Source organism: Branchiostoma belcheri, unplaced genomic scaffold (genome assembly GCF_001625305.1).
Source record: "Branchiostoma belcheri isolate BF01 breed outbred unplaced genomic scaffold, Haploidv18h27 scaffold30, whole genome shotgun sequence".
Classification (NCBI taxonomy): Eukaryota; Metazoa; Chordata; class Leptocardii; order Amphioxiformes; family Branchiostomatidae; genus Branchiostoma; species Branchiostoma belcheri.
Genome location: NW_017803910.1, coordinates 650,630 through 665,762, shown reverse-complemented (window position 1 = coordinate 665,762; position 15,133 = coordinate 650,630). Strand labels below are relative to the sequence as shown.

Genomic DNA, 15,133 nt, shown 5'->3' with positions numbered 1-15,133 from the left:
CGAGAAATAATTACGTTATGAGTACAGCTGAGACCAACAGCTGGGAAGTACCCATAGGGCCATGCGAGCGCACGAAGTCCAAGATGGCGGCAGAACATGAAGCGGGGGGAACTTCTGGCAAAATTTCGTCCCTGGAAGACGACAAACGTCTGTTTTAGGTGGTGAGCAGTACATAACTTTGTCTCCTATGTCCTTGTGACTGTTTATGAACAAATTTTATTTCGAAAGACTCAGTAGTATCGCAGAAATTTGACTAGGTTTCTTCGGTACTGTGGCGTGGCATACACGAGGGCACACCGGATTTGCATAATAAGGCCACACGGATTTAACTGTATGGATGACATCCGCGCGCGCATTGCCATTTTCGACTGTTCTAAATCACGTCCTCCGAGGTTCTGGCCTGGGTGTTATCCTCCGTAGTCCATGGTAGCTTGAAGTTGTGACAGTAGGAGCCGGCGGTAACTACGGGGGATGGCACCCAGGCTGCTGACGCTCCATGGAACTCAAGAACTTACAGTGCATACTCAGCCAGCAAGTCGCTATGTAACGTTACATGTACTACTGCAAATTCACAATACCAGCTTTGTATTCCTGTGGTTTAGCAGCATTGAATGCGAATAGTCCAGTGACTGTGTCTTCATTAAGTATGAATTTAATTATTTTTTTTAGAAAGAATGAAACTAAAAGATCAATGTTATTTTTTAACAGCAACTTTTGACAGTGTATTGATAATGAAGGGTAACCATTGATGACACTATTTTTCTTCCCCTAATGCATGTAGGTTGTCTAGAGGGTCGGCTGTGCTTGTGGATATTTACCTGTCTCCACCAGGTGATACCTGTGATGTCAGGTGAAGGAACACAGTCAGATGAAGAGGTAAGAGGTATACAGGGCAGGTAAAAATAGCCTCTGACAGGTAAGTGACACATTATTCAGGTAAGGATAGCATTTGCATTGAATCTGTACAAACTTGTTCTTATGACTTTATTATTCCAGGAATGTTCTGCAAACAAGAGATGCAGGCCAGGCTTCTCACTAGATGAGGCATAGAAGGTGGCAGCTGACTGGTCCAGATGGAGGAACTACGTGGAGTTGGAGCTCCAAGCGCCATAAGGCACAGAATTCGAAGGTGGGTGAGTGAATATACTAGTAATATGTGCGCTGATTCATCATGGAGACTTTTCTGAATTAGTTTTTCCCTTACATTGCAGGTTTTTGGAAGTGAAAGCTGAGAACATGAGATGCAAGGCCAGGATTCTCACTCTAGACGAGACATCGAAGGTGGCAGCTGACTGCTCCAGATGGAGTAACTACGTGGAGTTGGAGCTACAAGCACCATAAGGCACAAAATTCGAAGATGGGTGAGTGAATATAAGATGTGTGCTGATTTTCATGGAGATTTTTCTGAATGAGCTTTTCTCTTACATTGCAGGTTTTTGGAAGTGACAGCTGCTGTTGGATTCCTGCCCTGTTCCTGGAGGATCTGGCATCAAAGGTGGCTGACTGGTCGAGATGGACGAACTACTTGGACTGTTGGAGTTGGAGCTCCAAGCGCCATGAGGCACAGAATTCAAAGGTGGGTGAGTGAATATAAGATGTGTGCTGATTTGTCATGGTGACTTTTCTGAAAAAGTTTTTCCCTTACATTGCAGGTTTTTGGAAGTGAAAGCTGAGAACATGAGATGCAAGGCCAGGATTCTCACTCTAGAGGAGACATCGAAGGTGGCGGCTGATTGGGAGTTGGAGCTCCAAGCACCATGAGGCACAGAATTCGAAGGTGGGTGAGTGAATATAATAATATGTGTGCTGATTTTTCATGGAGATTTTTCTGAATGACTTTTTCTCCTACATTGCAGGTTGTTGGAAGTGACAGCTGATACTGGATTCCTGTCCTTGTTCCTGGAGGATCTGCCCATGTTCCTGTTGGACCTGTCAGCTATCCTGTGTTCCTGTCCATGATTCCCGGAGGATACTGGTTTTGCGTTCCTGTCCAAAATTCCAGGAGGATCTGTCTGTGTTCTTGAGGGACCTGTCACCTTTCTACGAGACAAGAGAACATCGGACTTTGACTGTGAGTTTGCTGTTATTTAAAGAACTCTTTCAAACATGGAGTCTGCATGCCGCAATGCGTAAGCATTCGTTTTAGTTTTAGTTTCGCGTAATGCAAAGCCGGGTCATTCTATTTGCCATCAGTGTGAATTACATGTAACAGTTATGTATGTAACATTTTTATACATGGTCGTTGCCATTTGAAGTTTGCATAATTCGAAATCGAGCAACTCTGATTTAATGTCAAATCTAGATGTTAAACGTTCAGTCTAAAGAGTAAATCGTGGCTGCTGCCTTCCGGAATTCGCCGGAAAGCACGATCGGGAACTCCTATATGCATGCAGACCCCTAAAAATGACAATGAAACATGTTGGGAAAGGGCATGTTTGCGATCTTGTAAATTTTTAGTTCCAAACACTTTTGTTGAAACTGCAATTGGCCCTGCCTGGTATTTATTGTCATTTCTGAAAGAGTTCACATTTCTTTACTAACATCTAGTTTAAGGTTGTGACTAACATTTAATTGTAGATATGTTGGAGAATACAGTACATTTTCCTATTGAGGAGAGCACTTGTAGTATTGCCTGTTGTTTGGGATATATTTTCAAAAGTATTTTGTGATCAAACTTTCCCTGATATCCTCTTCATCGTGATCCACATCCACCCTTTTTAAAAACCATTTCTGAAATAAATGTCCTCTGTGTGAGGAAAAGAAAATCTAAAGGTAGAACAGTCGTTAAAGCAGCAATGTTTAAGGATGAATTATACCAATATTACTTTTATTATGTTGCGCTCAAAAATGGAAAACTAGATGGAATAAATTATAAAGAAAGACATTGTCATGCTGATCATCAATTTTAGTTTACCGGAACAAAGCAAGACATATTTGTGATGATTATGGATTTTAGCCACAATGCTTGTTTAATGTAATAATTTTGCACCGTGAAGATACGGATCCAAAATATTCAGAGCACTTATTGACTATTGTATTTCTTAACTGTTTTTTTACCAATTTGAAACAACTATAATTTGGCACATGTGACATAATACAAAATGTGATGAATGGTACTAAAATTTAAGATCATAATTTACGGGTACGTAAAATCAAAAAGTTTTAAAAGCTGTAAATTTAAGCCCCTTTTATTTAGTTTCAAAAACATAAGAAAAATGATGTCATAAACATACATGGCATTGAAAACAATTGTGTAATGACAAAGAACGTATTGAACAAAGTCCTTATAATCTTAAAGGAGTATTTCAGGCCAGAAGCAAGAGTTTATAATTCCTTAAGAGAATAAACTGTCAGAATCCCATTCAAGTTTGCAATGTGTTTGCAATAGGAATTATTTTTTATTTTTTTTTGTAAAAGCATACACCTCTAAAGTTGGACCTTGATTTACCCAAAAGTCAAGTACACATTTGTTCGTCTCTTGTTAAAATATGCCTGAAGTATAAGGTGTAACAAACTAGATGATTTACAAACACACAAGGAATTAATGTTAGACATTCCCAAAAAAATTTTTTTAAATAAGTGAGTAATACACATCGTAATCATTAAATTTTAAATTCAATTTTGTCCATGATGGAGTGGATTTTATGGAAAGTACTTTGATCACATATAATGATTGTTGGAAATATTAATTTTACATTAAATATTTAAATGTTCAACAGTGCTTTCCTTCTGTAGATTGAATGTACTACAGGTAAGCTGTGTGTTATTGTTTGAAAGGGGGAACAAGAGCTTTGATAAAACCTGTCATTACACCGTGCATGGTATGTCTGAAAAGTGATTCCCTACCCTTAGGCCACACCAATTAAATTTGTTGCCTCTCGGATCGCCCTGTCCATTTTTTCGGTTCTAGTAAATCAACTACAAAATGCTCAATGAAAGACATATTTTGGCCCCAATGGTTGAAGACAGTCCTTTTCTTCCTAGTTCTTAAAGTTTTTCAATGTAACAATGCAATTTTTTATTTCATTAAAAGTTAAAAATCTATTGTTTTAATTATAAACCAGCCTGGTATGTTGACTTCATGGCTCATATCGTAACATTTCCGGCTATCCGGGGTGCCTTGCCTGTTTTATTTTTATTTTGACCTGTCGCTCCATATTTTTTCTGAAAAAATCTGAGAAACAACAAATCAAATTAGTGTGGCTTTAGCTCACTAGTCCATCTTGTTTAGAGTGCTACTGTCATTTGAAGTAATGCGGCTAGCACCTAGCGTCAACAAATTGGCTGCCATCATTTTTCTGCTCCCTGCCTTTGTGAGAACGTAACTGCAAAGTTGTGGTTACGTCATCACAAAGGCAGGGAGCAGAAAAATGACAGCGGCCAATTTGTTGACGCTAGGTGCTAGCCGCAACTTCAAACGGTCAGTAGCGCTCTAAACAAGATGGACAACTCAGAACTAAGTGTACATATAGGAAATCACTTTTCAGACATATAACCATGCAATGATATGATAGGCCCAGTTTACACGTGCATCAGTTATGTGTCAGGTGTGGAACGACGCGCACATGCGCAGCGCTGCACTGCACTGCGCGTTTTGTGTGACAGATTTTAGCGTGTAAACAACCCGCGTGGCACGGGTTGTTTACTCGCTTAAAAAATCTGTTGCACAAAACGCGCATGTGCGCGTCGTTCCACACCGTTCCATACCTGACACATATAAACGATGCACGTGTAAACTGGGCCATGGTTTTATTGAAGCTCTTGTTCCCCTTTAAGGAATCAGCAAAACAAATCAAAGTACATCTAGAATAATAAATATTGCTTTTGGCAAGGGCTTTATTTACTCTGAAATTGCTGCTTAGCTTAAACATTGTTATGGAAGGAAATAAGGGGTGTAAATTGTTTTGCTGATTCCTTTTTGAGTCAATTTCCCCCCAAAAAGGGAAGTACTTGGGACCCTCACCTGTCTAATTAATTGGATTAAAATTTTCCCGCCAAAAAACTTAGTATATAGAGCACTCTAACCTTGAACTTGTGCCCCCCCTCCCCACTCTTCCTGCCCACCTCCCACACTTCTTCCACAACTCAGAGTATGTTAGTTACACTGTTCTCTCGACTTCCTCGCACATGTAGTCACCACACTCTGCTACACAAACACTTGGTTTATCGAGTGCAGTTTTTCCACCACTTAGACTTAGGAATAATCTCTTGGTCAGTCAATTGCACTGGTATACTGATGTGTCGAAGCATCAATGTCTCCGGAAAGACATCCCACGGGAGTACACTTTAGTGCATTGACCAACCAGGAGAGCGAGAGATTATTCTAAAGTCTAAGTGGTGGAAAAACTGCACTCGATAAACCAAGTGTTTGTGTAGCAGAGTGTGGTGACTACATGTGCGAGGAAGTCGAGAGAACAGTGTAACTAACATACTCAGAGTTGTGGAAGAAGTGTGGGAGGTGGGCAGGAAGAGTGGGGAGGGGGGCACAAGTTCAAGGTTAGAGTGCTCTATATACTAAGTTTTTTGGCGGGAAAATTTTAATCCAATTAATTAGACAGGTGAGGGTCCTAACCAGTTTTGGCGGGAACAGTGTGACAGTCCAATCAACAATTTTTGGGCACATACAAGTGGCCAGCTAAGATAGTTTTCAGGTGGGAAAGTTTAAGTGTAAAGGTCCAAGCGATAATGTTGGGGCAGTTTTTGGCAGGAAAACATGTGCGGTGATTTTATGAAGTTTACAGGTCCAAGTGACAATTTTGGGGGCAATTTGGCTCATTCAACTATGTGAAGATTTTTTTAGGAGCGTGGACTTTAAGCGGCTGGCTGCAATACTACATTTTTTTGGCAGGAAATTTCAAGTGTAAAGGTCCAAGCAACAATTTTAGGGCAATTTGGCACATTCAACTACACGTAACGAAGAATTTTCAGTGAAGTACAATTAAAGTGGCCGGCTAACGTAGTTTTTCAGGTGGGAAAACATGTTGGGAGATTTTAAGTGTATCTTAAGTGTAAAGGTCCAAGAGACAATGTTGGGGCAATTTCGCTCATTCAACTAGTACACAATACGAAGAATGTTTTACTTTTAGTGATATAGAATTAAAACGGCCAGCTAAGAATGTTTTAGGGACATGGATTTTAAGTAGCCGGCTAAGTTTTTTTGCCAGGAAAACGTATTTGGACATTTTATTATATTGATAAATGTAAAAGTCCAAGCAATTTCGGGGCAATTTGGCACATTCACAACTACACAATACAAAGAATTTTCAGTGACCTACAGTTAAAGCGGCCGGCTAATAATAGCTTTTGGGAGGGGAAAAAGTGTTTGGAGATTTTAAGTGTAAAGGTCCAAGTGATAATTTTGGGGCAATTTGGCTCATTCAACTATACAATATGAAGAATTTTTCAGTAACATTTAACATGAATTCAGGACAACAATGTAGCAGCCATTTAAGATATTAATAACTTTTTTGGGCAGAGAAATTTCAATCAACTACGTCTTTAGAGAATTCAAGTGTAAGGTCCAAAAGCAACAATTTGGGGGGAATTTACATGGCTGGCTATGATATAACGTTTAATGGCTCCTCTCGGCAAAAGAGAGAAATGTGAGTGCTAGCGTGTGCACCTGAAGGCATGTGGAGTGTTGTCTCGTGTTAACAAAGAAACCATACTCACACCTCCCCATCTTCTTTCATACAGCTCTGTCGATAAAAGTCTGCTTCTTCCTCCAGGTACCGTCTGGTCTCTTGGTTTGCAGTCCCGTCAACTCAGGTTACCTGTCAGTGAGCCCTCATCTGCTTTGGACAGGAGTCGCCAGTCACGACAGCTGACTCTCAGGACACGCCTGCCGATATATAAAACCACAATAAGCATCTCCAGTCAACACTGATCATCAAAAACATCTCCAGTCAACACTGATCATCAAAAACATCTCCAGTCAACACTGATCATGAATGAAAAATAGTAAAATTGCACTCTCTGGGGACCCTTTGCTTGACTAAGGAACAGGTAGACAGTGCTATTAAGCTCCAGACGTGTTATTGGCTATGATGTTGATGCTTCGGAATTCTGAACACATCAGAGAATAAAGCAACATGTAAGTTGTAAAATGTCAAGCATAATGTCTCACCTGTACTAACTCATCACTCGTGTCTTCATTTCAACTGATTTGGTGAGCCGTCTTCACAGGTTTCTCCCTCAGTGTCTTCCAGGTAATCTGCGTTCCAACTCCTCGTTTGGTCTGGTTTTTACAGGAGTCCCAACTTAGTCAGACCCTCCCGACAAACATCTACATCTAATATACAAGAAAACAATCATCAGTTTAGTGAACTGACAGAAACAACATGTTACTGTATTATATCGGGAAAAGTTCATTTTTAAAACGATGTAAAACAAGTACCGTACTAGTTTGGCTGAAAACATTTAAGTAAATCTAGACATAGAAATCATAGCGACTGTTCTTTTACTTTTCAATCCAACTTACATTACTACGTGCTACATACATTTTCAGTGACAAGGTGTTGGTCAGATGTTCCTACATTGAAATGTAACAATGTTACTACAAAATACATAGTAAAATATTTCACACTATTGAGTGTTAAGCTTACCTGTGGAAACTGTCCACTTCCTTGGTCTCCATGGCAAGATCATCCTGAGTCTTCATCTGGTCCAGACAGGATCAATCCGGTTATCTGAGTCAGCAGTCTCCGAACTGCATGTAGAAACGTAAGTAGTTATACACCAGTCTAAAAAGCATTGAGTAATTGGAAGGAAAAGATTATGAACAATGAACATTTTTCTCACCTGAGATTCTTTAGTCCAGTTACCTGCTGGTACATCTCTTCACATAATGTAGGTCAGGAAAGGGCAGGTACACCTGGAAGGCTTTCAGGGCACCTGGAACGAAGGCATCAGATGCCACCTCGGGAAGCCTGGATCATTTTCTGCGACTCATGATGGCACACCTACATACAAATATTATTATGAAATGACAGTCACTAATATTATGAGGCCAACATACTGCCTGCCAATACCCAAATATACCCTTCATGCTTTTGAGTTACTAATTTACAAAATGATGTCCAAAGTCCTCATGCCTCAGAAAGGGCTAATTTAAATGTCTTGTTTATTACCATAGATGTATTTGTCATTTTACACATAAAGCTAAGGATTAATTGCATTCTCTTACCTATAACAACAGTTTGTCTAAGAGACCTCTGTGTCTTTATCATCTTGTCTGGACAAGTGTCCTCACACCAGCATCAGTCAGCAGACACCTAACTACAAAGATAAGTAGTTACACACTGTCTAAAATGCTTTAAAATAATTCCAAATAATTTGTTAGGAAAAACCAAGAATCATGAAATTTCTCACCTGAAGACTCCATCATCGCTGGTCTTGCCTGGTTGAGACACGAACCCCTGCACATCCCACTATCAGGACACATATCAGAATACACCTTAAACTACATGGAAAGAAAAAAGTTAGTCTGGGGCAAAGATGTAACATTAAATAGCTGAAAGAAAAAGGGAAGAATGCAGATTTCTCTCACCTGATACTCCTGTCACCTGTGGTGTCTTGTCACATCTCATCTGGTGGAGACAGGTACAACTGCACTGCTACTCTTCAGGATACACCTATGTAGAAAGAAAGAAGAGTTAGTCTGGGGCAAAGAGGTAACATTTAATAACTGGTAGAAAATGTTAATAATGCAGATTTTTCTCACCTGATACTCCTGTCACTTGTGGTGTCTTGTCAGGTCTCATCTGGTGGAGACAGGTACAACTGCACTGCTACTCTTCAGGATACACCTAACTATGTAGAAAGAAAGAAAGAAAAGTTAATCTGGGGCAAAGAGATTAATAGACCAGTAACAAAGTAATTACCAGTAACCAGTAATAAAGAGACCAGTAACAATAACTGGTAGAAAAAGGGAAGAATGCAGATTTCTCTCGCCTGACACTTCTGTCACTTTTGGTATCTTGTCAGGTTTCATCTGATGGAGCAAGGAGGTTAAATTTAACCTCCTTGGGTGGAGACAGGTACAACTTGACCGCTGCTCTTCAGGATACACCTAACTATGTAGATTGTATAAGGAAATAAATTTAAAGTTAGTCTGGGGCAATGAGCTAACACTAAATAGCTGATAGAAAAAATGAATGCAGATTTCTCTTACCTGTCACTTGTGGCATCTTGTCAGATCTCATCAGTTGGAGACAGGTACAACTGCACTGCTACTCTTCAGGATACACCTAACTATGTAGGAAGAAAGAAAAGTTAGTCTGGGGCAAAGATGTAACAATAACTGCTAGAAAAGTGAAGAATGAAGATTTCTCTCACCTGATACTTCTGTCAGCTGTGGTGTCTTGTTAGGTCTCATCTGGTGGAGACAGGTGCAACTGCACTGCTGTTCTTCGGGATACACCTAACTATGTAGAAAGAAAGAAAAGTTAGTCTGGGGCAACGATGTAACACTTAGTAACTGTTAGAAAAAGGGAAGTATGCAGATTTTTCTCACCTGATACTCCTGTCACTTGTGGTGTCTTGTCAGGTCTTTATCTGGTGGAGACAGGTACACACCTAGACTGCAGGACTCCTGTCAGGGATCATGAATAGAAATACATGTAAGTTTAATATAGAAGAAGTTGACATGAGGCAGGAATAAAGGCATGTTACAAAAATTACTACAATACAGTGACTAACACCAGTACCTGATGTTATGTTTAGGTATGCAGCACTATCTCAGCCTGACTCAGGGTTAACTCATGAAAAAGAACCATGGCTGCCAATGTATACTGTGTCATATTTTGAAGCACGAAACACAAGTACAGGTCACTCTCACTAGTGTGTATATCTATGTATAGCTCAGGGCCAACCTCGTGGCCCATAAACTTTATTTGTCAGCCTAATTAAAGCTGAACACAGTTACAGATCGAGACAAACATGGGTTTAGGCTAATCTAGTTCAAGTCAGGGTTATCCTCTATACCTTCTATGGCCAGATTGTGTGTACAATCTACAAAAATGTACATCAGGTCCAATGGTCTGTTTTTCGCGTTTCATTTTTTGGACTCGGTTTCCAAATGTTGTTCCGGTTTAAACCTGTCCACCCCTAACGACTGGCCTTCATTGTCTACTGTTTACACTGTTCAAGATCAAGAAATTCAAATGAGCAGCACCAGGTTGAAATGTGGAACCAAATCATTATCATCTAAGGGTTAAAGCATGGCTAAATACCTCAAGAGTCATCAACACATGAATGCATTCACTTAGTTAAAAACTTAGAAGCATTCTGCAAAAAAAAGGCAATCTTCAAAAGTCACATTGGCCCTGTCCTTGGTGCTGAATATGTCTTTCCTACAACATTTGCCAGTTTTATCAACTACATGTATAGAAAGTGATTGCTCCTAGAAGTCCACATTACCTACTTTTTATGAATCTATATTCAAATCTAAAGAAAACGGCTAATTTTTAACATTATTGATTTTTTGTGTTTTCCTATGCATAGTGTTGTACACAGCATAATAGAAATAGATCCAGTTGTGTATTTAAAAGGAGCCAACTGAACAAAAAAATGTCTGCAGCTTTAACAGTAAAAAATGCAAAAATATCGCAATCATATATCCGTAAGTAACATGTTTTGTCTCTGATAAAAAATAAAAGACTTTCCATGTCTAGAAATGGGAAATAAGAACATGTAACATGTAGAAAAGAGATGTGGCGTTAATCATAACCTTCTGTCTAAGATCAATATGAATACTATACTATGAGCCATTCCCTACTATCTTTACAAACTCTCTTCGACAAAAAAACATGCAGAACCAAATACACATAACTGCACCGTCACATAATATCAATTCGAAAGCTCTCTGTTACAGAAGGATTTTTATGCTGTATACAAATAGAGTTTGGACTAGCCATGCACCAGTTCTGATACAGATATATATTTAGTCAGACGTTCCCACAAACACACACGGCACATGCAATATATGTACTTCATTTTAGGAACCTTTCATCTACATACAAAGCTAAAATTTTGTGTTCGAATACGAGAGACTTTGGAGACACCACTGCCAACCGTCCAGTTTAAATTAGTCAAGTTAAAACTCCGAACCGTTTAATAAGTTTGTGCACTGTATTCGCCATGTGACGCAGATAAGCGCCATTTTGCCCACACCATGGCCTGAGCTGTGACAAGGTTTTCAGAGGGATTTTTCTCGGTTATTCCATCATATTTTGCCTAGTCCTATTCAGTATCAAATCTTAGTAAACCTGGGAAGAAAGTTAAGAACGACTCACCACTTAAAACCGACGAAACAAGTCTTTCTAAGACAGATTTTACCCCACGTTTCTCCAGTCCGCCATGTGCAGCCGCCATCTTGTTCTCCCTTCTCCAGCCGTGGTGACACCTGTTGCTGGTGCCCGCCATTAGCATAATGAGATTCTAATTCAATTTGGCAACTTTTATGAAAAATGATCAATCTTAATCCAAGTTTTATTCAATATCGAGCCAAAAACACTTAATTTGAAACAAAAAGGTTCGGATGATTACTTTTTACACAACAGAGACTGAGAGAGACCGAGACTTGAGAAGAAACTTTATTGCCGATCGTTACAAATTCAATTCTCTCTTAAGACAACACCGATTCCCAGAAACGCACAGCACATCAGTTTGTTGTTGGTTTCGCCGTGTATAAAGTCCTTGGTTTCGCAGATCATAATGACAGCAAAAGAAACAGCTTTTATATATCATGCACCAGCCACTGAACGGCTGAGCATTTCTTCTTGTCATTGTATTCGTATCCAGCATTTGCTGGTTACTTCTGTCTTTTACGAACAGTTTCTATTCAAATATGTAAGAACACAAGTACCCAGTAGATCTATCTATATAAGTCTAGCCGATACAGATATAAGAAATTATGCCAGGGGAGTTAATCCGCTAAAGGAGTACAGTACATTTGCTTGCCCCTCCTGAGTCTTTTGTCGTAGTTTCTGCAGGGGTGCCATAGAATTCATCAGATTTTTACGGAATTCATACGATCCTTACTAGTAGAAACAGACTAAGTTTACGGAATACATGCTATCCATTACGCAGAAACATACGAAGTTTACGGAATACATACGATCCTTACTAATTTGGGGTCATTTGGTGACTTGCCGCAGCGATCACCGGTTCCACCGGTTCCCAGCATCGCCCTGCTATTTGATCTAAAATGCAGGCTACTATGTCGTGAAAAAAGTCCGCATAAGTGCAGTTTGGGATTTACCAGGGCAGGACAAGCCCTTAAAAGTCTTTGAAACCAAGATATTGTAGGGAGAACATCGCTATAATAGTCCGCCATCTTGAATTTGCTGCCGATCGTGGTGCAAGTCACCAAATTAGTAAGGATCGTATGTATTCCGTAAAATTCGTATGTTTCTAGTAATTGATCGTATGCATTCCGTAAACTTCGTATGTTTCTAGTAAGGATCCTATGTATCCGGAAACTTCGTATGTTTCCTAGTAAGGATCGTATGAATTCCGTAAAATTCTGATAAATTCTTTGGCACCCCTGAAGTCTAGCCGATACATAAATAAGACAAATTATGCCAGGGGAGTTAGTCCGCAAGAGGAGTACATTTGATTGACCCTCATGAGTCTTAGTTTCTGGCTCAAGTATGAAGTTTCAAAGCTTCTTCTTCAACTTTCAAGCTTCTTCTTCGTCGTCGTCTTCTTCTTCTTCTTCAGATGATGATGATGAGGAGGAGGATGACGACGACGATGATGATGATGATTGCTCATCCAGTGGCGTGTGTTTAGTGCCGATGTGCTTCCTTAAGTGAGTCATCTGCGTCGCAACGTAGCCACATTCCTCACATTTGAACGGTTTCTCGCCCGTGTGTGTAGCTATGTGGTCCTTCAAGTGACCCAGGCGCCGAGAAGAATACTCACACAGTTCACACCGGTACTTTTTCTCGCCAGCATCATGCGTGGCCTTGTGTTCTTTCAAAGCTGACTTGGTGGCTGCAGAATAGTCACAGGAGTCACATTTGTGCGGTTTTTTCCTGGTGTGTTTTGCCGCGATGTGCCGTCGCAAATGAGCCTTTCTCAGCGTACGGTAGTCACAGTGTTCACATTTGTGCGGCTTGTCGCTTGTGTCATGGATGCGCGCATGTTGAGTCAGATGAGACACATGTGCCGTAGCGTAATCACAAAACTGACACTTGTGCGGTTTCTCTCCAGTGTGTGTCGCCATGTGTATGTTCACATCGGACAGTCGAGCGCCTGCATAGTCACATAGACCGCACTTAAACGGCCTCTCGTTACTATGTACTATCATGTGCTGTTTTAGATCTGCCTTCACTGCACCTGAATAATTACACTGGTCACATTTGTATTTTTTCTTTCTAGTATGTCTGGCCTCGTGTTGTTTCAAATGATAGAATCGCGCGGCGGTATAGTCACAAAGTTCACACTTGTATGGCTTCTCGCTACTATGCACAACCATGTGCCGTTTCAAATCATTCGGCAATACCCCGGCGTAGTCGCAAAGTTTGCATTTATAAGGTTTCTCACCACTATGCGTGGCTATGTGCCGCTTCAAATTAGACATCCGCACTGTTGAAAAATCACACAGTTCACACTTGTAACGTTTCTCGCCTGTGTGGTTGGCCATGTGGAGATTAAGACTAGACATGAGTGATGTAGAATAGTCACAAACCTTACATTTGTAAGGTTTGTCTCCAGTATGCGAGGCCATGTGAGTCTTTAGATACGCCAACTGGGAAGCCGCATAACCGCAGACTTCACATTTGTAGGGCTTCTCACCGGTATGTGTAGTCATTTGCCGCTCCAAGTGATTCTTATGATTAGCGGAATATTCACACACCTCACACTTGTACGGCTTCTTGCCTGTGTGAGAGTTCATGTGGAATTTCAAACTCCTTTTCGTTGTCGTGGTGTAGTCGCATTGCGTGCAGGAGTAAGGCCTGTAGTCGCTGTGTTTTGCCATGATGTGCGATTTCAAGTTAGCCTTCTCTGAGGTGGCGTATTCACACAGATCGCAGCGAAACGGTTTCTCACCGCGATGCTTTACCTTTACATGCTTGGTCAGAGCGTACTTGTTTCCCGTGGAATAGTCACAGCGGTCACAACGAAACGGTTTCTCACCGGTGTGTTTGACGCGGATGTGTTGTTCTAGATGCCACATTCGAAGTGAGGAAAAATCGCACTGCTGACACTGACACGGTTTCTTACGTTTCACATTTGCTTCATGTCCAGCATCGTCCTCGAAGGATGATGAGCTTCGTTTCTTCCTACTTTCTCTAGTTTTACTCTTGTCATTTTGTGTCTCCATTTTTAGTTACGAACACAGTAGGGTATGAATATCGGCAATCTTGGCGTCTAAGTGGTCTCCCACCGGTGTGAAACTTGTCGTGACGTTTCCCTATGTAGTTTTTGTCTGCACAACTGTTGTAATATCGTTTGTCGTTTGTGGTTGAACTTCAGATCCGTCCCTGTACGCCCTTAAAAGATGGATAAAACAACATTGTAATTTTGTATTTATTAATTCAATGTTTTAGATTTACTGTCTTTACTTTTTAACTCCACATAAAAACATTTAAAAAATCCTCTTGTTACCCGTACGTACATATTTTAACTTACCCACAAAGTTGGACTATATATGGGCGTTTCTAAAAATCCCTCAGCCGATAACGGTGTTTGAGTATCGATAAGTCTTGTTGACACATTTCTCTCCTACTGGCTTCGAGTGGTGAACAAACTATGAGTCGCTTGAACAATCCACCGAGGTTAAAATTTAAACAACCTGCTTGAACAAAGTTAGGGGTGCATTCTTGGTATACCGGAGAATTCTAGCGCCCACTACTTAATAACACTCCATATTTCCACATATTTTACTCAAATAGATGTACAAAAACTTACCAGATTTGTCCACTTACGATCGGTCCTATATTCCCCGTGAAATCGGTGAAACTCTAAGGAAATTGTGAGCTCACTTGCCACGTGCCAACAGGTGTTCCACCATCTTGTCTGGAAATGCTCGGGTTGCGCTGATTCAACTCCCCACAATGCACCACGGGACCTTGAGCCCAAGCAGATGTTGGGTACCGGCTTGTTCTCCTGCTGATTTTGCGGA

At 40.5% G+C, this 15,133-nt stretch overlaps 1 protein-coding gene across 1 annotated transcript; it reads right to left on the bottom strand.

Moving 5' to 3' along the window:
* Window positions 1–12,739: 12,739 nt before the first annotated feature.
* Window positions 12,740–15,022, bottom strand: LOC109474236 (zinc finger protein 726-like; the record flags this gene model as incomplete). Its single annotated transcript, XM_019774498.1, has 2 exons — window positions 14,920–15,022; window positions 12,740–14,501 (listed from the first exon to the last, which is right to left on the bottom strand). A coding segment is annotated over exon 2 (1,593 nt), but the record flags the coding sequence as incomplete, so codon positions are not given.
* Between the last annotated feature and the right edge of the window lie 111 nt (window positions 15,023–15,133).